Below are 27,083 nucleotides of genomic sequence, written 5' to 3'. Positions count from 1 at the left end.
GACATTCTCTCTCCCTCTCTCCCTCTCTCTCCCTCTCTCTCTCCCTCTCTCTCTCTCCCTGTGTCGCTTAAACAACAGTCCTAACTTTTGTGTGTTGCAAATATAAAAGGCAAGCCATGTGACAGAGGGACAGAAGAACAAAAGCATTTGGAAGTAACAGGACCTCTTTCTAGCTCTCAGAAAAGTCTGAGAAGAAAGGAGCCCTGCGTTCCCCTAAGGTAAGCAGGAAAACAAGCGCTGCCGGCTTGCCTAGGAAATCGCTTCTTTCCAAACGGAGCATTTCATCCTCCTCTCAGACAAAGAGACAACCTTTAAATACCACTGAAATTTGCATTACTTTAATTTGCATTAATCTGTAGCATGCTAGCATTGTGTTTCTTAAACGAACGGGTCTTTGAAGTCTGTGACAGAGCAGGGAGCCTCCTAGAAAAGCTCGGAAATATCTTTTGGTTTGACTTAAAGAGATTTTCTTTTCAAACTCTCTGCGTAGTTAGATGTAACTTTGCGATGGTTCTTATAGTTGACCCGGTGAAGGGGGGCTGAGAAGCAGCAACTCGCCAACATGGATTCATGGAGCCCAGTATCTTCCCCAGCACCCTCATCCCACTTACAATGGGGGCACTATTAACGCAGGCAAGACTGCGAGTTTAAAAGTGCACTGTTTACTTTTATTACTACTTATGTATGCTGCTGATCTCCTGCCAGGGCTCTGCCGGAGTGCTCAGAATGACTTCAAACAATAGGCAACATTTATTTCTAGCTTTCTGTGTCACGCTTTGCAGGAATCCTGCTCCCTTGCACTCTTCTTTCAACGTGCAGGTCTTTGCTTCCATAGATGCATTTGGGAGCACCGCGAGGAGATGAGGATGGATTTACTGTATGATCTCGATTGGGCAAAAAGTCCGAGGAAATGCATGCTGTTTGCCTGGGACTTACTGCAGGGGGTTATTTTTAGTCATCAGCTGGTCCCCGCAGCATGATGTTCAAGGAGTGACTGGGAAAGGATGCTCCCACCAGCACAGGGACCAGGACCTGTAGGAATGACTGCTACAGATACCTGAGGAATATTCCGAGGGTTCTTTCAAACTTCGGAATACAAGTTCGCTCTTTAAATGAACAAGTGAACTGTAGGAGGCCTGGGCATAACTCTTTCTTGGGGGACGGGAAGTTTGATTGTGTACAGAATGTTAATGACTCAGAATGTTCAGTAACGGAGGCTCATTGTAACAGACTAGCCCAGATAAGCCTCCATGAGAAGCAGATTCCCATCTTCTCTGAGATTCAGGTGTGGAAAAGGAAGCTATTTGGCAAGACGGGAGTCCCTTGTACAGTTCTTTGCAACTCATTAATAACAGAAATGGCTGCTGTGAAACACGTCTCTTTTCATTTCTAATATTAGTGTATTTTAATTACAAGGAGCTGGAATTGGCAAATTACCCCAACACACAGCATTAAATACCAGGTGCATTTGAAAGCCTAGAGATGCCTGAAATGCGAGGTTGCTGTGGGAGTCAAGCAAATACAGCGGGGACTGTACAATGCTTCTCAACTGAGCGTTTAAACCAAATGCAAATATCTGCTTATTTTCTTCTCATCAGTCTGGCTAATTCGAGTAAACTTTAAGGTCCCGTTTGCCAGTTTTCACTGCAAATCGGGACATAGTTTATGCAAAACTTTTCTGATTTTCTCTGATAACTAGCCTAATAAGGCATCGTTGAATGAAAATTTGATATTGGGATGGGTTAATTTGCAACTTTGGGGTATTCATTATTTAAGAAAGCCATAAAAGACGCTATGGATTCCATTGCTATAAAATTTTATTGTAATTTTTAAGAAAAACTACTGCTGTTAGCAAAGCATTTAGCTGAATCAAAACAATTTTCTTAAACTATTATTCAGATCATTACCTGAGAGTATTTGAACACAAAATGCAATGTTTTGCATCATTTATTTTAAAATACATTTGGTTCAGGTAATGGGAGAGCTAGCTGAGGCCTTCTTATGACTGTGTACCAAGCAGCTGACACCCACAGATGGAAATGTGCCTGTGGAGTTTTCAATCTTAATTCGAGTTCCAATGACACCGCCAAGGGAAAAATAAATCATTTTTCAATACATTTAACAATTTCCAACTCATTTATTTTCCTGGGCCCTTGAAAACTGTGGTGAGTTTTCTGGAATTATAGCCACCAATGGTGGCCAGCAATCTTTATTTTAAGAACTCAGCATTCAAGTACTATTTATTCTCTGTTTAATTATTTACTCCATCAATTTTGAAATAAATATTTATTAGGCATTTTCTCTATGCTAGTCCTGATGGATGCAAAGGTGAATGAGACATTGTCTCCTACTCTAATTCTCAGTCCATATGCTATCTCTAGTTAGATTTTGGAACTGAAATAGGCATTAAAGTGGGCAATGAGTTTCTTGTTATAAAGAATTATTTAAAATAGCTACCGGTTTCCAGATTTATTTGAAATGATTCTCACTCATCAGTGGGTTTTCTTTCCTTTTATGATTAAGGGATTCTCCTTTGGCCTTTTTTTTTTTTTTTTTTTTTTACCAGATCCTGGGTTCACGTCATTTGCACAGCTAACACAGCCTAGATCTTTCCAGCCTGGGTAGAAGAATCCTGGAAAAAGAGAGTAGTTTATCCTTTCTCTGCTCTCCCTAGCACCCTTTGGAAAGGACCACATGCTGTCTGTATTGGGATGGGTGTGAGTCACCTACTCAGTAGCTAACATCAGGGCCACTTGATGAATCATTGACTTAGAAACATGCATGGAGGAAGATGCAGTCACTGTCTCTCACCACTTACTTGTCTCGCTTCCAGTATCAAAACCAATGACCTCTGGGCCTGGCCTAAATTCAAGAGGCCCCTGGGAGGAAGCTGCTGGAAACTGTTCCCCAAACCCAGGTCTCCATTATAGTCACACAGTGTTGCTTTCAAATAACCCAGTATGGTGTTTTATCACGCGGTTAGGTTACTGGGAAAAACCCCTGAAAACAGTATCACCAGGGTCCTTGACTTGGTCCTTAGCAGATAATCCCCCATGGTTGGATTCAAATGCCAGTGACTCCCTGGGGTGCCTGACTCACCCTAGCCAGCCCTCAACTTCTTGGCCAGCGGCCTTCGAGCCCATCCTCACCTCTTCCCATGACAGTCAGTGACTGCTGCTTTGCCCAGGCCTTCTTCACTAGGCCGGTGGTCAGTGGGAGCACAGGGGATGGGGAGGCAGGTGGACAGGCTGAGAAATGCTAAGGCAGAGTGGGGAAGCAGGGCCGTGAGAGGGTGGGTGAGCTCCAGGGCCTGGGTTTCTGTGGCCTGCCTTGGCTGTGATCAGCTGTCATTTCCTCTTCGTGTATGACACTGTGGAACATATTAAAATTTCTCCGGGATGGTATGTTTGGAATTCTTCTGATGCCCCACCTCACCAACTTACCCGGACAATAAAAGCAAGGTTGTAAGCCTTTGAACAGCTGGCTGGCTATATATTTCCCCTCTTTCTTTCGCATAATCTAATTCAGAAAAGAATCCAGCTAGACTGGCAGTGCCATGTCTGGGTACTTGTTTCCTGCAAGTCCTTCCTCCGCCACCTCCTCCCGCCTGTCCTGGAATCTTCCTGGGTGGCATGTGGCTTTTCTTTTCTTTTGCTCACCACCGCTCTCAGCCCGCCCCCTTTTCCCTTCGCCTGAGCTCCTTCCATTGTCAGCTGGCTCTTTGCTCTGTTTTCCAGACAGCTTGGGTCCTGTTCCATCCGAGGAGAGCAGCCCATGAGGTCTCCCCATCTCCATAGTATTCCCAGGATGTCATTCTTGGCACCAGCTCTGCCTGAGCTGATAGGATTGGGGGGCTTTTTGTAGTCCCGAGACTGAATCCACTCACAGAGCGGGAAAGCCACATGGCTCAGCTGCCCTTTGCGCTGCCGAGAGCAGGACTGGAGTGACCGGGTTGGCAGGGACAAACATACCATCACAGTGACCCGAACATCTCCGGCAAAGGCCTTGGGGGTGGGAGCGCTATGGGAATGCCTAGATGCACTTCGGCCTACATTAAGACAAATGTGGTTATTCTCTGTTTCGGGGGAGAGACAAGTGCCCTGCCCTGCCTCCTTTCCCCATCTGTCCTTCCCACATCCCTCCCTCCCAAAACAGAAAGAAAGAGAGACAGGACTTCTAATTTGGCTAGCACAGACCTGAATGTCTTTATGAAACCTGTTTGGTGAAAGAAAGAGGGGAGAAATATATGCTGGGTTGATCCGAGCTAAAAAATGCGTGGAGCTTTGGAGATAGGGAGGGCTTTTTCTTTCTCTTCTGTGTGTCTCTTAACAGCAGAACAACCGTTTCCTTGATGAGTTGCAAATGGAAGGAAGTGGACCTCCCAATTAGAGATTCCCATTTAAGAGCCTCAATGTAAACCTCCCTGCTACATCCTAACAAGATGCTGCTAATGTCCCTGGGACCAAAAGGTGTTAAAGAGCAAGCTACAAGGTGGTTTCCTATCCCTTTTCTTTTTCTGGGGGCTTTGCTCGTCTTTTCCAAATTAGCTAAACTTCATTAAAGGACCCAGAAGGAAGAATTTAACACAGCTGAATTAAAATGAGTCTTTCCCTGTTAGCCTGACAAGAAGAAAAAAAAAGGAAGAAAGAAAGGGAAAGAAAGAGAAGAAAGAACCAACTCCCTTCCGCTACCACTTCTTGGGTTTTAATATGAATTATTCCATACAAGTCCCTAGGCTAGAGGATCTATTTAAAGACGCCTGGCAGCATGAAGGGAGAGGGTAAAAATACAACCACTCTTTTGTCCATCAAAGGTTTTCTTTGGGAGGACATTAAGAGCATTCCTGTTTTCTTGTCTGCCCCTGCCAGTGGCAATGTTCCAGCTGGTAGTACCCACTCCTCGCCCATCAGGTCAGCAATCATGAACTTCTGTGTTAGATTTCAGAAGAAAACAAAGGGTGGGAAATCCTTTGGAAACCCTTGTGTGTGTGCAGCAGGGCAGGGGAGGCTGTGCAGGTTGCATGCTGCAAATTCACACACCCACACAGTTGAGTTTTTGAGGAAGATTGTGCCGATGGCATTATTTCTGATGCCAGCTTCCCTCGCATCTGCAAAGCTTTTTTCTTGTGTCTCCGGCAGTCATTTGCTTGTCCCCATTCATGTTTACTGTCCCCTTCATCGGGGGTTCTCATAGCCTGATGGTCAAGGATATGTCACTAGAGTCATACCCCCAGACCCATTTTCAACAGTCAGAACATAAAATCCTGGATGGGGTTTGCAATCTGAAACAATTACTTTCTTGTTAGGAAGAATGCTGACTCAGAACATGCAAAGAATGGGTAACTTCAGTTGGTGACATATCCCCAGTGCTCATAATCAGGAATTCATCCAATTGGGGTCCATTTCACCCTCATGGCACAATCTGGACATAGACATTGACTGGTAGCTTTAAACTGGGTATAACATTTGCAATAGATAACGTTTTTGTCTTTACGTTTTTTTTTTTTTCTTCCACAAAAGCTAAGAATTTTTCAATTTGCTCCCTTCCAAGACCTGGCTCAATCCCAACTTTTTCTTGTGAGCCATAATCCAACCAACTGCAGTATCCTTTAAAAATGAAAGGGCACCAGGTTAAGACATTCAAGAAAGTTGATGAGCTGTCAGAAAATCCTCAAGGGTGGCCTTTCTACAGTGCCACGAACCAACAACAGCCTTAAATATGGAGTCCTCTTCTATCTTTTCACCAGTAGGGAATAAAAACAGGGAGCGGGCAGGTCATGGGAGAAGTAACAAAAGAGAAGTGAGAAGGATTATTTTTGATGTTCAAAATCTGCTGCTGCCCTTTCAGTGTTTTCAAATATCACAATTTCAGAAAGGGAAGGATCCCTTCATTTCTCCCACTCCCTCCCAGGAAGGCTTTTGAAGTTGCTGTCTTTACCTGAAAAGGAGGTCAACTCCTCAAGTGAAAAAACTTTCCCCTTCTTCAACTAGAAGTAAAATGTAGGTATACACATTCGCACCTAATGATGTGGGTACAAATATAATTTGCATCCACAAACTACAATGGATGTAAAGAATCAAAGCAATCCAATTCCTAATCAAAGTCCAATTTCTCTTTAAAACTCGAGAGGATATTTTAGGACTCATTAGATTTCTGTGATTTCCTCCCCCCCAAATTATGGAAAATTACTTCTTTTCAGAATATAAATTTTTTCTTTTGAGGTTTGGAATCCAAAGGCAGCCGAATGAATAGTATTGTTACAGACAAGATGGTAATCAAAAGACATAGCTGTAGCATGCATGGTTTAAGCAAAGCAAGACAAGCCGAAAACCACTAGCCCAAAGAGTTCAAGGTTATCAGCGATATAGGGACACACACATATTTTTATGTGATTTTTATGGTAACCTTGCCCCTTTGACACACGTCTGAGTCTAGAACGTTCCGGATTACAACAGGATTGAATTCAGTATTCAAATCCCACTGTTGGGCAGAAAAGGCAAATTGAATGCGGAATGGAAAGACTGAGTTGTTCCTGTTGTTTATACCCCATTCCTAACTAAGGGCTCTACAGCTGTTAGGTGAGATCACTACCCACCATTCCAAAATGTTGTTGCGGGTGAGGAGGTTCAAACACAGCTTTGGAAACACTTTGCTGCACTCTTTGAAGAAAAGCCAACATACTCATTTGGCTCTAGGGTAAAACGGAGCCTGTACCCTGAGCTAACACTGGTCAGTTCTCTTCTCCTGAGGCCATACCACAGCCAGCAGTCCAGCAGCAGAACAAGTGTTTAGTTATTAGAGCACAAGTGTCCCCAGAACACCTGGTCACCTTTCTTTTCCACCAGGAGAATGTCCATTCATGCGTTTTGGCAGGACTGAATCCTCTTAGTTGGGTGTCTCAGAACTCTCCTGTTTTCTTTCCAAAGGGTCTTATGCAGTAGAGTGTGTCTCATTCCTCATACAAAATCCCCTTCCTGGGAGGGAGTGGGTGAAATGAAGGGATCCTTCCCTGACTGAAATTGTGCTATTTGAAAAAATTGAAAGGGCAATGGCAGATTTTGAACATCTAAATGAATCCTTCCTCCTCTTCTTTTGTTACTTCTCCCATGACCTGCTGTCTCCCTACTTTAACTCCTCATTGATGAAAGGATAGAAGGGGACTCCGTGTTTAGGGCTACTGTTGATTTGTGGCACTATAGAAGTGCCACCCCTAAGCATTTTCTGACAGCTCATCCCCATCTCAGTAACAGCTTTTAGTTGGGTACCTACATTTATAGAAATAATCAAATCCTTGGAGGAAAAGACTTCAACAGAAAAGTACTTCTTGACACTTGGGTAACCTGACCTGGTCATTTCCAATTTATGCAAGATTTGTATTCTAAAAGTCAGTTAGTTATGCCAACTGTTAAAAACTCAGAATGAGTCTTTCCATTATTCAGAATGAGTCTTTGCTGAGTATCTGTTGCCATAGCAGCCCACAGATAGGCAGCACAGGATCGAAGTGCCATATCCAGTGGTCTTTTTAGACTTACGTTGCAGCCCAGGGCTTCTGGATTGTACCTCCCCTAGCAGAGAAGTTCTGTAGTAGCTACTTTACCAAGTACAGTGCCTTCATCTCAACTACCAAGACTCTACCAATTCTACATCTGCAGAGAAGAAAAGTTTTCGAATCAATCTTTCTCTTCTATCCTGAACCAGAGTATCACAGATTGTCCCATTAGAGCACCAGGATCTGTGGCTCAAGCTCAGTTAAGGAATAAGGGTCTTTCAAAAGAAAGGTTCAAGAAGGTGGAACTCAGCCTATATTGTCATTATCAAATGCAAGAAATCTAATTCTAGCATGGTTGACTATTATTAGCCTTTCTTCTCTCCCCATTTATGCTTTGGTGGATACTGGACAAAAATCCCACAAATTTTAAGACAGCTGTAAGAGAAATAGTAACTGGTTAAATATCATCACTCACCACTTCAAATAATAATAATAATTATTATTATTGTTAACTTTTTTTTTTTTGAGGCAGGTCTTACTCTGATGCCCAGGCTGGAGTGCAATGATGCGATCACAGCTCACTGCAGGCTTGACCTCTCATGCTCAGCAAACCTCTCACCTCAACCTCCCAAGTAGCTGGGACCACAAGCATGTACCACCATGCCTGGCTAATATTTTTTCATTATTTTTGTAGAGATGAAGTCTCTCTGTGTTACCCAGGATGGTCTTGAACTCCTGGGCTTAAGCGATACTCCCAACACTGCCTTCTAAAGTGGTGGAATTACAGGCATGAGCCACTGCACCCAGCCCACTTCCTATTATTAAGAAGATATTATTAATTTATAAACGAGTGCATTGCAAACACTCAACCAAATGGTTATTAATGGCTATTTTTATTTTCGGCCACCAATACAGCCTCATTAAGGGGCCAATACTTATAGCTTGGGCTTCAGTATTGGTTCAGGCACCACCTTAAAACTTTTCGACAATCATTAACTCCTTGAGTAAGAAGGGAACTCTTTTTGTAGGATTGCTTTGGGGAATATGTACCCCAAGGCAGGGGCTGTACTCTAAGAAGCTTAGGTAGAGTTAGAGACTGTTCGAAATGGATAGAAACATAAAAGCATCTAGACCAGTCTTTTCATTTTGCGAATGAGGAAACTGAGTCCTAGAGAAGGCAAATGAAATGCTCAAGCTGACACAGTCAGTGAGGGGAGGGTGGAACTCAGGGCTTGAGGATCTTCAGATCAGCCATCCTTACACCAGATCAGGTGACAGTGGAATGCTCTGTAGGTTTCAGAATATAGTGAAATTGTTGCCCCATTTCTGACAAATCAGTACTGGGACACGGGACACTAACAACATAGGCAAGCAAAGGGTCTTGGGAGGAAAAGATGAAAGCTGTAGGTTAAGTGAGACTTTGGATAACAATGACATGTTTTTCTTGTGTTCCTGACAATGCCTGAAAAATTTAATCAGAATTTTAAGCTTCAGTCAGGCTCAAGGTCGCGTCCTCCCACTCCAGTTCCTCCTCAGACAGTAAAACTATCCAAGCCAAGGACATACACATGGTGGGGGCACCTGACAGTTGGCTCCTCTCCCCACCCTCCAAATTATTTGTATTTCCGGTCCTTCAGTTTAGCACTCCTCTTTATCCCAGGATTGCAATTCATTGCCTCTTTCCCTGGCCATATTCCTCCATTCCTTTTGTTTCTCCCATCTCTTTTCTTCCTCCATCACCCCCACTGCTGACCTTGGCCACACTTGGCTAGTAGTGCAGGTTGGGAGAACACAGAGTCCTATCACAGACTGGAGGACTATTGTTTAATCACAAGAATGTTGTCTTCTTTCTCCTAAGGTAGCACTCTGGGGGTAGTTACTGCTTCCTTTATTTCCTCACCCTCCACCGCCCCTGCACTGTAGAATAGACACATGAAATGTGTCTATCTCTGAGATGAAAGGGGCAAGAACTGCTTCCTCCCCACTGACCTTGTGCCTGCCCATCCTTGGAGATACCTGGAGTTCGCAGGCTGGGGGCCTAGCGGTGTTTGCAATCAGTGCCGCTGCCTCTGGGTCAGCCCAGGCTTGGCTCCTTGGCTGCTACTGATGTGCTGCCAGATAGGAATATTAAAAACCATTCATTGAGCGCACAGGATGCTTTATAAAATCCAACACGCTGTTTACAGTTTATAAATTAAGTGCCTTGGGAAGAGGCATTTGACTTATTCTCCAAGGCATCTAGTTGACTAGATCCAATTGGAATCCTTTGAGTTCCTGGGAAGGGGCTATTTAGCACTTCACACTTTCTGATTTAGACCTTGGGTTTCTTGCTTTTCTGATCCTAGTACTGTATGAAGTTTTATCTAGGGTTATCTAGCACGCGTTGTTCCACTTATAAATCTTTTTTTTTTGCAGTTTCTTTGATAGAGGCTCTATGTTCTACCGTCTTTACTTTGTTTATGCTTCATATCATATTTTTAAAAATATTATGATAAATATCAAATAATTCTGGCTGATATACTGACTCCATTCCAAGGTCATTATATTTTATCTGCTTAACTCCATCTTCTTAGAAATGAAGGAATGAATATTGGATACAACTTAGATGTTCAGGGAGCTTAACAATGTGTCTAAAAAATTATCCAGGGAAACAACAGGCCAAGACTCTTTGCCTGCAGATGCAGTAAGCTAGAAGAGGGATCTAGGATAGGACCTGTATTTTTCCCCTGACCCTGTCTCTTATCTGATAGAGCAAAAGGAGACACATAGTAGGTGCTCAATAAATACACATTAAAAAATATTTGTTGAAAGAAGCCATAGAAGGGAATATCAGTACATATTAATATTGAAAACGGCCCAGTGGGGAAAATATGGATACTGAAGCACCACCCTCCTGTGCCTGGCATGCAAGGCAAGAATAAGGCCATTCTTGGCACATGCCACTTGTCTTAGCCTGTTGCTGAGCCAACTTGTGTGAAACCAGCACTTTACCCTCTGCCAACCAGAAGGTCAGCCCAAGAGTGAGCTGATCTGTGGGCACAACACCATCTCTCACCCAGGAGGCCGGGCCCTCAGTAAGCTCTGCTATATTATTTCGCTGAGGATGACAGGTGGGGAAATCTGGGCACCAGTTGTTCTTTTCCACTGGTATCATTTAGAAGGTAGCTCCAAAGTCGGGCACGCCAGCGTACGTGCCTCTCCTGCCGGCAGAAGCTCCACATTGGAGCTATTAGAATGTGGGCTCTGTACATCGGCCAAGTTCATGTCTCAGAGATGGATCCAGAGCATAGACTGGCCACAGGGCTACTGAGTTCAGCAAGAGAGTCATTCTCTTGTTCAATCCATTATTGCCTGGGCCAAGGTTCTAAGTCTTCATAGGCAGCACTGGATTTTATGACACATGGCTTAAAAAATTAAGGCAAACTGGAATTAATTTAGTTTTGAGAAAACAACAGAAGCTGCTACAAGGCAGACATAACCCTAGGCTGCCAGAAAGTGGTGATCTCAGCGGTGTACATGTTCTTAACTCCTGATTTTCCTTTGTGAGGTCTTCCTCTCACTCCCACACTTTGCACATTCTCACCGATGCACATCCTGAGCAACACCATGTTGACAACTTGACCTAGTGTTGCTATTTTCCTGAGCTGTATTTTTATTTCTTCTTTAATGCAACATTAAAGAAGCACGCGTTGTTCCACTTATAAATCTTTTATTTTTTTTTGGTTGGTTCATTCAATTCAATTGCTTAGGGCAAAAGAAGAAAAAGAAATCACAGTTACGTTTCAAGAATCTTACCTTTTGGTTTTGAGGGTTCTGTGAGTTTTGTGGCATATTTACATTGTTGCTTACATTCTTATTTCAGAGTTTAAGATAAAAACTGGACAACAACTGTCAGGTTTTCTGAAAGTGTTGAAGTGAAAAATCTATTTCTTAGAATGAATGGTCAAGCAACATTTCCTGTCACTCTTTTCTTCTTTAATATTACTTCTGGGCTCAGCTCACCATCTCTAAAAAGAAAGCCAGATGATCAAGTTACATTGTATGTGACATTATCTATTGATCTGTGTAAATTTCCTAGTATCTGCTTGCAAAGTGTTTTATTCACTTTTAGGAAAAAAATTTTAAACTGTGCTTGCAATTCAGGATGGTGCTACTAGGTGGCAGTAGTGTACTACGTGTTCGTCCTGGAAGAGTATTTGACTAAGAGACTAGCAGGTCTTCCCATAATTATAAAAAATAAAAATATAATATTTTTAAAATACTCAAACTGGCACAAACAGTAAACATCCATTAACTTGTTTATCAGATTTAGGCTGAGCTTTTAAAAGAGAAAGCCTTATTTTTTTAATGAAATATTAAATACAGTATGCATCCGCAAGCTCCAAAGTCTAAAAATACAAAAAGATATATGGTGAGAAGTCTTTTTCTCATGCCTGTCCCTCAACTACCATAGGTAACTAATTTTATTAGTTTCTTGGGTATCCTTTCAGAGCTTCTCTATACAAATATATGTTTTTATGTCTCCCCATTTTAACACAAATCAGTACATAGAATTTTTGCATCCTTCCAAATACAGTTGGTTAGCATATTGTTGTGTGAATATTTTAGAATACAATTAACCAGTTCCCTATTAATGGATATTCATTGCTGTTTCCAATTTTATGCTATTCCAGCCATGTGCTCATGTGATTTCACATGTAGAATAATTCACAGAAGTGAAATTGCTGGGTCCAAATTATACACATTTGCATTTTTCAAAGGTATTGCCAAATTGGCCTCTCCAGAGCTTGGACCAATTTATACTGAACTTTCTCCAAAATCGGCTTGTTTTCCCACAGCCTTGCCAATAGGGTGCATGATCGGACTTTGGAATCTTTGTAAATCTGATTGGTTGAACAATGTATTTCAAAGTACTTTAATTTTCATTTTCTTAAATAAGAATTTTATTCTCTTAAATTTTCTTCTATGTTTAAGGGTCCTTTATATTTCCCTTTTCTGTGGAGAAAGTGGAAATGCCAACAAATACAGCCATGCATACATATATGGAGGGTTTTGCTATTGCTGCAGCTTGCTTTTGCCATCGTGCTATACATGCTTTTCTTTAATTTGCTTTGCTCATTTAACCATACCTCCTGGCCATGGCTCTGAAGAGAAGTTGCTGGCAGTGCAGAAGGAGGGCCAGGACTGGAATGTCTGCTTCTCTCTTCATCCTTTTGCCATTGACTCCTGGGGAAAATATCTGTAGACCGAAGCAGTGAAAGGAGAAATCTAATCAATTATCTTTCGGACACTAATTAAGGCTTCAAAGAGACAGATAATCATTTGGGATAATTTAGTCATGCTGAAACTCGGGAAATGGTCAGTAATATTTCATCCTCTGAACGTGGACCCCAAGAAAGTTTGGGCTCTTTGAGCTGACGTCTTGGCAATTTTCACAGTAACGAGTATAGGAAAATCTAGATTATGCAGATGAAAAGAAAATAAACATGCTCTTCTGCACCCTTTGCCGATGTGAAACTTTGGGCTCAGGTTTGATTTATTTCAATGAGATGTTGCTATTAGCATGAACATAAAGTGGTGCAAAGTTGTATTGCAATATGGTCTCCTCAACTTTGGGCTCACTGTCCGCATATGGAGATGATGGTAACTGAATCCATAGTTATCAAGTGGTGGCATTTTAGAACACGAAGGGACAGCAGATACCATCTCTGTCAACTCCTTCACTCTACAGATGAGGAAACTTGGGCTAGAGGAGGTTGAATGACTTGTATAAGGTTTCCACAGCTAATTAGTGGCAGTATCAGGACTCAAGTTCAGGTGGGTCTCCTGGTTACTGGTCTTTGCCCTCCCTGCAATTTATAGGACTTCCCTCAGACACATGTGCTGAGGTTTTGCTATTGCCAGGGATTCTCTGCTCTGAAACAGCCCTTTCTCACACACCCCTTTCCTCTTAGGGTCCCCTGCCTCACACTTCCAAGACAGCTAGTTGAGGCTAAATGGGTCTGACGCCATTCTGTTAGTGCAAAATGAATTGGCTTATGCCAACTTGAACTCTTTATCTTGATTTTATCAACACTCTGCCCTGTTTATTCAGACTGTTCATAAGTAGGAAGTTAAGGAAAATGTTGCCTATGAGCAAAATGATCGAACTTTTCTTTGAAATACCTTTGAAAAAGTTTCTGAAGCTTTAATTATCATGTTCCTTTTGTTTTGGATGTCATATCAGGCCCTCCCAATTTTCCTAAATGTTTGAAAATATTTTTGACACTCTGTCTTCTGTTGTGATTTAAAAAAAAGAGAAAGCACCAGTGTTGGCCATGCCTGGGGAGTTACTGAGGTAATCTGGAGAGATCTCTGGACCCTAGTCTTTTGTCCAAGAGGTATGGTCAAACAAAGAAACAAAGAACAAAGCAAATTTCAGAAAAACCGATATGATACGATCCTATTTTAATGGTAAGTGTGTTCCAACAACTGTTTTCTTTTTCAAATTACACCATGTGCCCAGGCTACAGAGGCTGTGCAGAAATGTGACTCTGTTGGCAGATACACATGCGATACTTTAATCGTGCCGGAGGCCAGTTAGCATGATGTGTATTTCAGATGCAGTTTGTCGTCAGTGCTGGGTGGCATGGGGCTTAAAACAAAAACAGGATGAGCCTAGAGCACAGAAGAGGAAAATTAGGTGTGTGGGTGAGTATGGACTTGGAAATGGAAAATGTGCTTCCCTGTGGGATGTGGCTTGTGTTCATTAGCGCTGACCTGCCACCTCTCTAGCCCTGTAAGCTGACATTGACACCAAAGCTCACTGAGAACCTGAATAGACCCTCCTACCCCCACCAACCAAGGGCAAAGATGGGACCACCCAATTCAGTTATGTTGCTGCCAGAACAACATGTTTAATCTTTAACAAGGGTTCAAGCCATTCTTGCCCCAGGAACATGGGCTTCAGTAATTAAAGTCAACATGTGCTTCCATTAAACCATTGTGTCTACCTCCAAATGGTTATAAATATGTAGCATAAGCTATGGGGGTTGGGGTGGAATGGATGACAGCCTTTGCTAATGACACTCTAGAAACCAATATTCTCCTCTCAAAATAACATGGAAAAATTCTACTTAATACCTCCTGGGTTCCATTAGTGGTTCTGGGTAAATAATTCTGGGGAAAATAATTTCTGTTTTCATTCCAGCTGTGCAGCAGATACTGTGATGATGGATTGCAAGTGCAAAGAGTAAGACAAAACTCCAGCACATAAAGGACAATGACAACCAGAAAGCTTCAGCCCGATCCTGCCCTTTCCTTGAAAGGGACTGGATCCTAGGAAGTGAAGGCATTTCCAATTTTTTGTCCTCTGCCTCCCTCTGCTGTTCTTCTGGAGAAGTTTTTCCTTACAACAATGAGAAAACATGTACTAGCTGCATCCTTTTCTATGCTCTCCCTGCTGGTGATAATGGGAGATACAGACAGTAAAATGGACAGCTCGTTCATCATGGACTCGGACCCTCGACGCTGCATGAGGCACCACTATGTGGATTCTATCAGTCACCCATTGTACAAGTGTAGCTCAAAGGTAAGACCAAGGTCTCTGTGAAGGGAGCATTTCCCTCAGAAACAGGTGAGAAGCCATATTTTTTTCTTTTTTTTTTTTTTTTACTGCATTTTAGGTTTTGGGGTATATGTGAAGAACATGCAAGATAGTTGCATAGGTACACACGTGGCAGTGTGATTTTCTGCCTTCCTCCCCTTCACCTATATCTGGCATTTCTCCCCATGCTATCTCTCCCCAACTCCCCACCACCCGCTGTCCCTCCCCTATTCCCCCCAACAGAGAAGCCATAATTTTATTTGTCAGGGGATGGAGAACTATGATCACAGCCCAAATGTAAGTGATGTGGCTGGCCTGCAGGACTTGTGCGAGAATTAGGCTTTTAGGATTTCCTCCCACACTTTACACTATTGTCAGTAAAGCCGCCTAATCAATCATGTGCACACCCATCCAGTGGGAGAGGCGTCTTTTGTTCCTGACTGTGATGTTTATGAGTGGTAGCGAGCTTTTCCAAAAAAGAAAAATGGAGTTTACAAGTTATAACTCTCTACCTCCGTCATCGATACAGAGGAAGAGAATGCAAAGAATGTGACTGACCAGTGGAACATACTTCTTGGAGGGCTCTTTAAAGAGTTTCTTGGGGAAATAACTGGCTTTGTGTTCTGAGTCTCTCTTTAGGTGCTATATTTCTGTTAAAATGATTTCAAAAGATAAGGGGCAATGTGATCATTTATCATTTTTACATCATTCATCCAAATCGTTCTTGTTTGGAAAAGGATGTGTGTTTCTTGCAGAGGCAATCTGTGCCTCAGTGGTGTGCAAAGGAATATCATGCTTAAAAGGCCACCAAGAATGGCCAGCCACATAGACCATCTAGAAGGGAGAGGCAGGGTGGAACATATGAGATCTCACAACTGTCACTGTCCCTAAACAGGCACATGAATGAAATTCGTCCACACTTGGTAAATATGAATTTGGTTAGCACAACCTCAGATTTTGACTTTTAGTTTTGAGACGAAAATCACTTAAACATTCTCGTGTGGCAAGTAGTTTTTGAAATTACCAGCATATTTAAGAACTTTTATAGTATCAATCACTAGAATTAAGACCATCTAAGTCAATCCCTCCATTCTCCATTCAAAACATTATGACTTTTGTATGTATGCCTTGAACATTTCCATTAATTTCTTAATGATAGCTCAGTGATGATGATTCATTTTAGTTTAAGGGGATCAGAGTTAGGGTTAAATCATTTTAACCATTATATTAATAAGATCTATGACTGTGGGAAAAAAATTGAGATTTTCCACATAATGAAAACTTTCTGGCTCTTATTTGTGATTGTAGAACCAAAAAAAAAGGGAGGGAGTAAATAGAGGAACGTGAATTTTTGCAGGGCCACAATTCCTTCTTAGGGAAAGAAAACTAAAACAAATTGAGAAAAACCATGAAAAGTGCTTTTACAAGTGTGATTGCTCAGAAATTGTGGGCCCACATAAGGTAGGCTGCAGCAGTTGTTAGCTTCTCTTTCCCTCCTCCTTCAGAAACAGACAGCACTAATATTTAGTGATTTTATTCCATGGATAATTTCTTTCACTATTGAATTGCCCTCCATAATCATGATTCTTTAAAAAAAAAAAAGAAATGAAAATTATTTCAAAGAAAGTGTCACTATGATGATGGAAAGGAACAAAGAAACAAGAGCATCTATAAAAACTGGAAAACAATCTGGAAAGACTGGACTAAATGACGGAGGACCTTGGCAACAATCACGTTGATCTAGGGAGGGTCAAAGATGAGACGTCACGAACTCAAACCGAAGAAATTCACAGTGCTTGAGCATGAGTCTTAGAAACAGACTTTAGTGCACTGTCATTCACCTTTGTTTGTTCTAGAATGCCATGGCAAATAACAGTGCAAAATTGTGATAGTAGGAGAAATGTTTGTAATTTCATGGGAACAATCTGTTTTCAAACATCCCAAATATAGCAGTAGTTTTATGTAAATGGTGCTTGCAATTATAAACCTTTCTTCCCTGGCCATAAAATATGCCTGGCAAAATCTCAACTACCCAGACCTTTTCTAGATTAGATTTTTCTCTATGTATCCAGGAGCAAAACTGTTTTCATTTGGAAATGTTCTGTAATTCTTAACTCTTACATTCTCAGGCTGATCTTCTCTCTCAAGGGTCTCACTTAATGAAATTGTTTGTGTTTAAAGACTTGGGATAAAACATTTAGCCTGTGTCTAGAAAACAGCCAACAATAATCTACCCTAGCTCCTTTTTACAAAGAAAGACTAGGGTAGATTTTTTTGCTCTGTAAAAATTTTCTGCCAGGGCCGGTGGCTCACACCTGTAATCCCAGTACTTTGGGAGGCAAGATGGGCAGATCACAAGGTCAGGAGTTTGAGACCACCCTGACCAACATGGTGAAACCCTGTCTCTACTAAAAAAATACAAAAACTAGCCGGGCATGGTGGCGCATGCTTGTAATCCCAGTTACTCAGGAGGCTGAGGCAGGAGAATTGCTGGAACCCGGGAGGCACAGGTTTTGGTGAGCTGGGATTGCACCACTGCACTCTAGCCTGGGCAACAGAGCAAGATGCCATCTCAAAAAAAAAATTCCCTTGACATCATGCTCAAGGGCCATTATTTACTAAAAACAATTGCTTGCCAATTGTTAATGCTTTCTGACTCACATTTATCCAATATTGACCTTGTAAAAACAGCAAAAGGGGAGAATGTGACCCAGGCTCAGTGGAGGGAGGATACCTGCTTGAACACCTAATATGTGCCATGCACCTCATACTATGTATGCTAATCATTGCCAAGAAACCTGTGATGGCAGGCATTATTATTCCCATTCTACTGGTAAGGAAAACCTCACAACATTCATCTTCCCATTACTTGGATCTTCACATTGGAGGTACACAAGTAGAATGTAGGAGCCATCCATGGGGCACGGTGGCTCATGCCTGTAATCCCAGCACTTTGGGAGGCCGAGGCTGGTGGATCACGAGGTCAACAGATCGAGACCATCCTGGTCAACATGGTGAAACCCCGTCTCTACTAAAAATTACAAAAAATTAGCCAGGCATGGTGGCGCGTGCCTGTAGTCCCAGCTACTCAGGAGGCTGAGGCAGGAGAATTGCCTGAACCCAGGGGGCGGAGGTTGCGGTGAGCCGAGATTGCGCCATTGCACTCCAGCCTGGGTAACAAGAGTGAAACTCCGTCTCAAAAAAAAAAAAAAAAAAAAAAATTAGCCGGGCATGGTGGCACGCGCCTGTAGTCCCAGCTACTCGGGAGACTGAAGCAGGAGAATCACTTGAACCCAGTAGGCGGAGGTTGCAGTGAGCCGAGATGGTGCCACTGCAATCCAGCCTGAGCGACAGAGCAAGACTCTGTCTCAAAAAAAAAAAAAAAAAAAAGAATGTAGAAACCATCACATAGAAGTTCAGGCTCTACTTCTGATCTGCTGGCAGTAATAATTTATAGTCAGCAATTTTCTAGAATAAATAAGTAGTAGTGAAACCTTTCTGGGAGCTTTCAATGAGACTGTTCATCCCAGTCATGAACTTGCAGCTGGCCAGTCGTAGGTCCCTGCCACCCATCTCCTAGCAATTCATGAAAGGACTGAGAGGGAGTCAGGTAGAAAAGACTGGCCACAGTGGCCCACCAAGAAAGATAGCATGACCACAGATTAGGATGTGCCTGGTGGTTTTAAGTGGTGGCACCTCCTGGGATTAGGGACAAAAGATCGTGGAAGTAGCAGGTTCATTTATAATCTTCATGGGATACCAGGTTTCTCTAAAATTTGGAGTCAAGGCTGTACAGCAAACAGGCAAAAGACCAGTGGTTAGTGGAAACAGTCTGCCCCGGGGGAATCTTTCTGAGAACTGAGGCATGCCAGGCTTTGAAGTGAGAGAGACCTGGCTTTCAATTCCAGCTCCATGGTGTGCCAAATGAGTGACTTTGAGGAAGTTTAGTAACTTCCATCTTCGGTGCCTCTGTTTCTTCCGATGCAAAATAGAGCGGTCCACCCGAGGTTATGGGCATGGGTGTTGGTGATTTGTAAAGCATCCAGCAGTGCCCAGCACATAATAGCCATCTAATAGATGATATTATGACCCTGATGATGAAGTTAAAGACTAAGCAGGTGTTTAGACTGAATTTTCTATTTCAGTCACTACTGAGACCTCAATAACTGCTGGGATCTCCTATAGCCTTAAAGGATTAGGAAAACGAACCTTATTGTAGTTCTTGTTAAGCAGGGGGTGCGGCAGAAGAGCAAATTCAATGTAAGCCACTGTGCTGGGTGCTAACAGGGAGGATAGAAGTAAAAGAGAAACAGCTCCAGTGTTGTCTAACCTCCCTTCCCAGGTGAGTGGAGGAAGCAGGCGCTGGAGGGGGATGAGTTTTGGACTTGGGCCAGGGAGGGGATTTCAGGAATGGAGGATGGGAAAGCAAATTGGCAAGGGAGACCTGGAAAGTGTCAGTTGGGTGAGGAGTGGGGGACGGTGACCCCAGGCCAGGGCGTGGAACCAGGGCATGATTGTCTGAACTGGTAAGGGCCACAGGAGCAGGTTAGGAGTCAGAAGGGCAACAACAAAGGATAAGGAGAAAGAGGTTTGGGAGACAAAACCTGGGAAAAAGGACCTGGTATGCTAAGTGCTGAGTCCTAACAGCTTCCTAATGGGACCTCCAAGTCATCTTCTACTGCTACGCACCAAGCTCATGGTGTGACAGCAGAAATGCAGGGAGTCAGGAATAGTGTGTTTATAATACAATTGACAGCTTGAGAGACGTAATTTGATTTTTTAAAAAGAAACAAATTTATACTGAGTGTCTGCCATGTGCAGGTGCTGTGGACGGTGCTGGAGACTCTAAAGTGGAAAGAAAAAAGAGACAAAAGTTTTGCCTTCATAATGCTTACAAGCAAATGGGGAGAGAGGGAGGAGAGGTGTTCCGTGCACAAAGGCCAGTTTGTGTCACTTTGATTCATGACCTGAGTGAAGGGACCAGACTCTAGTTGGAGTTAGCTGAGCTCCCATCCACCCTTTCAAAGCCCCCACCATCTCTCTGCTGTTCCCTGGTTGGAATGTTTTTGGTGCCCTCAGCCTGGCACAGATCTTCTGGAGGTTGACCTGGGTCCCTGAAATGAGCTGAGTTATTGAGGCTGCCCAGGGGAAAGGATGGGAGAAGAAGCATGTGTGAATCTTGTTCCTGAGGAGAGAGGGGATGCTTCAGGAGCTACCATGGAAATAAGGGTGCAGTGTTCACTGCTGCAAAAACGGCGAAATATGTTTCCTCTCTGCTGGAGTAAAAGCGCAAAAATGCTGCTCTAGGATGGGACAGGGGTTCTGTATTCTGATGCTAATGATGACATTTGGTCAGTCAAGGCTCTTGGAAGATTCAGCTCTGCGTAAGCTTGGGGGTGGTGAAGTTAATGTCCCAAGAAGCCCACAAGAAAAAGTTTGACTTGTATGTCTATGGATATGGTCAGTGGTTTCTGAGGCAAATCAATGTAGATAAGGAAGGGTGTGAGTTGGCTCATGCCTCAGGAAAACAAATTATCAGGAGGCAGGTATTCTAGTGGTTTAGGTCAGGAGTTTCATTTCAGATAGATCTTGGTTTGATTCCAGCTCTGCATTTTGCCACCTATGTGAGTTTGGGCAAGTTACTGGCTCTCTAAAGCCTGAGTTTCCTTATCTGTCATAATAGCATAGATCATAACAGTACTTTCTTGTAGGATTGTTAGAAGGATAAAATAACTCACATTGTTAGTGCCCAATAAATGTTCTTATTAGCGAAATGATGGTTATCTAGTGATCCATCTACAGCAGAGCCCTCAAACTTGAGTGGGTCCAGAGAACTGCTACTCAAAGTGTGGGTATCAGCCCAATAAGTCTGACATCAGCTAGAATCTGATGAGAAATGAAGAGTCTCAGGCTGCAGCCCAGAACTGCTCAATCAGAACTTGCCTTTTAACAAGATCCTAGATGATTCACATGCACATTCCAGTCTGAGAAGCTCTGATCTGGAAGAGATCAGGAGACGTTCATCAAGTGCTGAAACACAGATAAGGCTAAAATGTGAACTATTGAGAGTAAACCAGGAAAGCAGATGGTTCTTTCCATACCTTAAAGGATCTTATCTTTCAAACTTCTGCTTTACCACTTCAACACACAAAACAGAGTTAGATTTCCATCTAGGAGTGTGTGTGTGTGTGTGTGTGTGTGTGTGTGTGTGTGTGTGTGAATGTTGAGAACACCGAGGGTCCAATAATTGCTTCGTAGTCTTTTCTTCCAGGAATGGACACTTGAATTTGGCTACAGAGGATAGATAGGTGGGATTTTATTAGGCAGAGCAAAGTGGAAAGGACATTCTTGGGAGACAGAAGACATAAGCGAAGGCAAGAGGCAGGAGAATTCAGGGCACTTTCTTGGACTCCTAAGTAGTTAAGTTTGATCGGAGTAGGGAGCGGGTAGTAGAGCGATGAGAACAGTTGTAAGTAAGACTGGAAATACATGTGAAACCTCGGTCACCAAGGGCCTTGACTCCTCTTCAAGATTTTGGATTTTATTCTGAAGGCATTTCTTGTACATATCTGTGCATTCTTCTTTCATAAAAGTCCAGCTCCTGAGAAAGAGGGGTCCAGCCCATTGGAGGTGGCCCCACATCCTTCAGGGCCAGGGGTTCTTGTCCTTCAGAGTGGGCTGGGGGTGGAGCTGTACATCCTGAAAACATTTAGTGAAATTGCAGTCAGATTAGCTCATTTACAAATGACCCTATGCTGTTGACTTGGTCATTTTATGTACAGTGCTAATGGCCCAGTCGGTTAGCTTTATGTTTGGTTCACCTGTATGGATATCATTTGGATATCATGCCCCACATGGTTGTTGGCCGTTTTGAATTAAGTTTGTTGGCACGGATTTACTTTGTCCACTCAGACTGAAACTGTACCTTCAAAGATTCCATTATGGAGGGTGACTCTTTGAATAACTGCTTGATGGACCTAATAGATGATCTAGATCAGAGATTAGCAAATGTAACACTACTCCAAGGTGAGGTGTCAGGCAGCTCTTCCCACACACAGGTAGATGGCAGGAGGACAGACTAGGGAAGATCTTGGACTCTCTCTCTGTCATTAGAGAAGTGGGAGTGGGACCTAGGGACTGGCATGTGTGCTACTGACCTATGGCAAAATCTCTCAAAACTAGTTTCAGAACTGGGCACAGTGGTGCATTCCTATAGTCCCAACTACTCATAAGGCTGAGGCAGGAGGATCCCTTGAGCCCAGGAGTTTAAGGCTGTAGTGTGCTATGATCATGCCTATGAACAACCACTGCACTGCACCTGGGCAACATAGCAAAACTCTGTTTCTAAGAACAAAACAAACAAACAGAACAATTTATGATAGTTGATTTTGCCGGTCAATAGGAAGAGCAGGTAGGATAGGCTCAAAAGCTTTAATAAAATCAAAACAGTTTACAGCCGTGATGTCCTCTCTGTCTCTGTGATCTTTCAGAGAAGATAAATTCACTGGACTAGTCCAACTGATTCTTCCCTAAGCCCTGCTGTTTTTTTCTAGTATCTCATTATTATCTTTCTAGTATCAATTACTGGTTGCTAAGTAATTGTTGGATTTAGCCCCAGCATATTCTCAGATAACTACTCCAATAATCTATAATTACCAGAATTCATCTTTCCTCCCTTTTGGAAAGATGGACTGGCCATTTTCTTCCTTTAAACCTTGGGTGTCAGAGATAATGGCTGGTTAGTCTTTAATAATAACTGATCATTCCTACAATATTGTAAGGTAAATGTCAAAAGGTTTTATGCATACATATGTATCTTTTAATCTTTCATTTGAGCAGTTTCACTTTTTATGATCTTACTGTTGGTTCTGGAATTGTAGAACAGTTTTCCTTTCTTTTCTTTTGAGACAGGGCCTTGCTCTGTCACCCACGCTGGAGTGTAGTGACTTGCAGCCTCTAATTCCTTGGCTCAAGAGATCCTCCTGCCTCAGCCTCTAAAGTAGCTGGGACTATAGGTGCACATCACCATGCCTGGCTAACTTTTAATTTTTTTGTAGAGACACATTCTTGCTATGTTGCCCAGGTTGGTCTTAGACTCCTGGGCTCAAGTGAGCTTCCTGCCTTGGGCTCCAAAGTGTTGGGATTACAGACATGAGACAATACACTTGGCCCAGGGGAATTTTTTCTTCACTTAACATGAAATTCACCAAGCAAAACCTCTTACATAACCATGGACCAATAATCTCAGGTTCTCCACTCCCCTTCCTAACTTGATATTAGGATTATGTAACTTAATGAGTCAAGCTGCCCCACCCTACCCACCCATGACTTCCACACCCAGGATAACAGGATTTATGTATGGGATACATAAATGATCCTTGTGTCCATCCTCTTAAGCTGAATGTGAATTGTGTGTGTGCATATGTACATTTTTCTGGTGATAACTTTGGTAGTTTTCATCAGATTCTTAAGGTATCTGCTTGCTAAAGCCAGATTAAGAGCTACTGCAAAGAACACATAGCCCCTATTATTCCAGCTCAATCTTTGGAAATAGAGATGATCAGAATGGATACATCCTAATATTTGCCCCAGATGACTCTGAAGATGCAGAAGAAATTACACAAATCCCAGGCTCCTTCATTGCATACAAAGTTTATAAACCCAGAAGTAGGATTCCAGGGCCCCAAACATGCCCTGTCTCGACTTCATTCTCTTTTCCCAAATTGCAGCTTCCAGAATATTTCTTCCCAAGCATCACCCAGTCTATTCTATTTTCTTCTTCAGAAACTATATTCCTGTTCTTTAGCTATTTCCTGCAGAAATCAATTCCTTTTTTTTTTTTTTGGTAGTCATGTTAATTTACTTGTTGATTTCAATTTGAATTGACTTTCTGCATTTTGCTACTGCTAGAATTGCAATGCATGTGGCCAGTGGTAGACAACTACCTGTCAGGAGAAATTTCTTTTGTTCTTTGATTTTTATTCGCACATCACAATGATGGGCCTCATTCAGTGGTTCTAAACCCTCAGAACACTTAGAAATCACCTAAGAAGCTTTGAAAACCGTGACATCCTGGGCCTTATCACCCAAAATTTTAATTCAGTCGGTCTGAATGGGGCCTGGGTGTTGACTTAAAAAAAAAAAAACATGCACACGAATGTTCATTGCAGCACTGTTTACAATAGCAAAGACCTGGAACCAACCCAAATGCCCATCAATGATAGACTGGACAAAGAAAATGTGGCACATGTATACCATGGAATACTATGTAGCCATAAAAAATGAGTTTGTGTTCTCTGTAGGGAGAGAGATAAAGCTGGAAACTATCATTCTCAGCAAACTGACACAAGAACAGAAAACCAAATGCTGCATATTCTCACTCATAGGCGGATGTTCAACAATGAGAACACACTGACACAGGGAGGAGAACATCACACTGGGGTATGTTGGGGGGCGGGGGCTAGGGGAAGGACAGCGGGGGCAGGGAGGTTGGGGAGGGATAACACTGGGAGAAAAGGCTGATGTAGGTGACGGGGTGATGGAGACAGCAAACCACCATGGCATATGTGTACCTATGCAACAATCCTGCAAGATCTGCACATGTGCCCCAGAACCTAAAGTACAATTAAAAAAATGCAACCTGCGTTGAGCCACTGGTCTAATCTAGCAGGAATTGGCAAGGAGTGTGAGGATCTTTCAAAGGATGCTGTTTTATCACACTAAGGTTTCGGCATTGCCCACAGAGTAACTACCTACTCTTCTTTCTCCAGATGGTGCTCCTGGCCAGGTGCGAGGGGCACTGCAGCCAGGCATCGCGATCTGAGCCTTTGGTGTCCTTCAGCACTGTCCTCAAGCAACCCTTCCGTTCCTCCTGTCACTGCTGCCGGCCCCAGACTTCCAAGCTGAAGGCGCTGAGGCTGCGATGCTCAGGGGGCATGCGACTCACTGCCACCTACCGGTATATCCTCTCCTGTCACTGCGAGGAATGCAGTTCCTGAGGCCTGCTGCTGTGTGTGGCTTCTGGATGGGACAACTGTACAGGCAGTTCAACCAGCCAGGGAATGACTGGCAAGAAAAGAGTTAAGGCAAAAAAGGATGCAACAATTCTCCTGGGACTCTGCATAGTCTAGTAATAAAGACTCTACATGCTTGTTGACACAGAGAGATACTCTGGGAACTTCTTTGCAGTTCCCATCTCTTTTCTCTGGTACAATTTCTTTTGGTTCCTTTTCAGATTCAGGCATTTTCCCCCTTGGCTCTCAATGCTGTTTGGATTTCCAACAATTCAGCATTAGTGGGAAAAAGTGGGCCCTCATACACAAGCGTGTCAGGCTGTCAGTGTTTGGTGCATATTGGGGAAGAATTTACTTTGGAAAGTAGGAAAGCCCAGCTCTTTCTTGGACATCTTGTTATTGTTGATAGTTTTTTTTTAACCTTGTCATTTTGATCTGAGGTTGCCATTGCTGCTAAAGGTTACTGATTTCAAATTGCAGACACCAAGCATGTGGATATGTTTAGCTAGGTTTACTCACAGCCAGAGAACTGGCATTAAATAACTAACAAACAGATTCTTTTATGTGATCCTGGAACTCTTGACAGCTATAATTATTATTCAGAAATGACTTTTCAGAAGTAAAAGCGGCATAAAGGATTTGTCACAGGAAGGCTGTCTCAGATATATAAATTATGGTAAAATTTTGTAAGGGAGCAGACTTTCAAAGACTTGCACAAATACGGATCCTGCACTGACTCTGGAAAAGGCATATATGTACTAGTGGCATGGAGAATGCACCATACTCATGCATGCAAATTAGACAACCAAGTATAAATCTATTTGTGGATGTGTTATTGCTTTAGCCGTGTTGTGGGCATCATTCGCTAATATCCACTTGTCCATGTGAAATGTGTTGCCAAAATGGTGGCCTGGCTTGTCTACTGAACATTTGGTTCAAATGTGTTTTTGTCCTGGAGGCTCAAATTTTGAGTTGTTCCCATGTTTTGAAATAAAAAGAGGGTGTCTTCAAAATTTTGACTGTATAAGTATTTTTTTCCTACTTGATACTTGACCATCTCTTATGAAAATAGAGAGAAATGGGGTTCCAGAATGCATGATGGGAGAATTTCTTGAAATCAATGTACCAAGGTGTTGGGAGCTTATTAAATTTGACTGTGAGTTTTAGATTTAGCCCATTGAATAAACACAAAATCTAATGGATTTTGGCTTCCTTAGAAGCTATGGAATGAAACAGAGGAGTCCCTGCCTTTTTATTCTCTTCACTTTTCTCAGAAGAAAATAAATACCAATAAGTGAAGTTGGAAGAGCCAGCAAAACGACAAATAGTTCACAACCTTTCTCTGTTTTGACTGTCCAGTGCTCAGGATCCAATGATATTAATGAGCATTACGAGAATACTCAGTGTTATGTCCATCTTAGGCATCTCAATACAAACCCAGACTTGGTAATTCAATTTCCAGGGCAACCTTGTCCTGGTTAACTGAGATGATATTAACCCCTCGACTGCTAGTACAGCCAACCTGTGAATTACTTTTCCAGTAGAGATAATGGTTTCGAACACTCTTCAGCACAGCTTTCCCACATTCTTAAGAAAGCCAGCAGGGTTAAATTTGTATTCATGGCTTTGAAACAGAATGAAACTAATGTTATTAAATCTTGTCCTTGATCTTGACCTTTGTGGTGACACAGCCAGCCAGTCCACTAAATTGGAGGTTCTCCTCATTCTGAAGGCAAATATGAAATGGTAATTTGGACCATTACGTGAAGAAGTTTGTCATAAAAGGAATGAAATTTTATACTGAAAGTTAAATGGTTATAATTTTTAACTGATAATGAAAGTATTAACTGCTGGTCACATTTATGAATGTTCTTTCCTGTTGCTAATCAAAAAGTGAAAAACAATACTTTCAGACTTAAAAAGCATTTTCTGGGCTTTAGAAATCCAATTTTCTTTGAGAACCCATACTATATACTCTAGTCTTTATTTCCTTTCT

General features: G+C 42.4%; 1 protein-coding gene across 1 annotated transcript; it reads left to right on the top strand.

Annotated features, from left to right (window-relative positions):
* NDP (norrin cystine knot growth factor NDP) lies at window positions 1–26,100 on the top strand. Its single transcript, XM_002762808.3, has 3 exons — window positions 1–218; window positions 14,679–15,059; window positions 24,845–26,100. The coding sequence occupies exons 2-3, from the start codon at window positions 14,886–14,888 to the stop codon at window positions 25,070–25,072; spliced, it is 402 nt and encodes a 133-aa protein (XP_002762854.1). The 5' UTR covers window positions 1–218; window positions 14,679–14,885; the 3' UTR covers window positions 25,073–26,100.
* The last annotated feature ends 983 nt before the right edge of the window (window positions 26,101–27,083 follow it).

Source organism: Callithrix jacchus, chromosome X (assembly GCF_049354715.1).
Source record: "Callithrix jacchus isolate 240 chromosome X, calJac240_pri, whole genome shotgun sequence".
Classification (NCBI taxonomy): Eukaryota; Metazoa; Chordata; class Mammalia; order Primates; family Cebidae; genus Callithrix; species Callithrix jacchus.
The sequence above is the reverse complement of the archived record's forward strand: the minus strand, read 5'-3'. Positions and strand labels throughout refer to the sequence as shown.

Bases quoted from the DNA above. Each gene is read 5' to 3' on its own strand.
- NDP (XM_002762808.3), top strand. From the start codon at position 14,886: ATGAGAAAACATGTACTAGCTGCATCCTTTTCTATGCTCTCCCTGCTG. The intron at 15,060-24,844 runs GTAAGACCAAGG...TTCTTTCTCCAG, and splicing joins TGTACAAGTGTAGCTCAAAG to ATGGTGCTCCTGGCCAGGTG.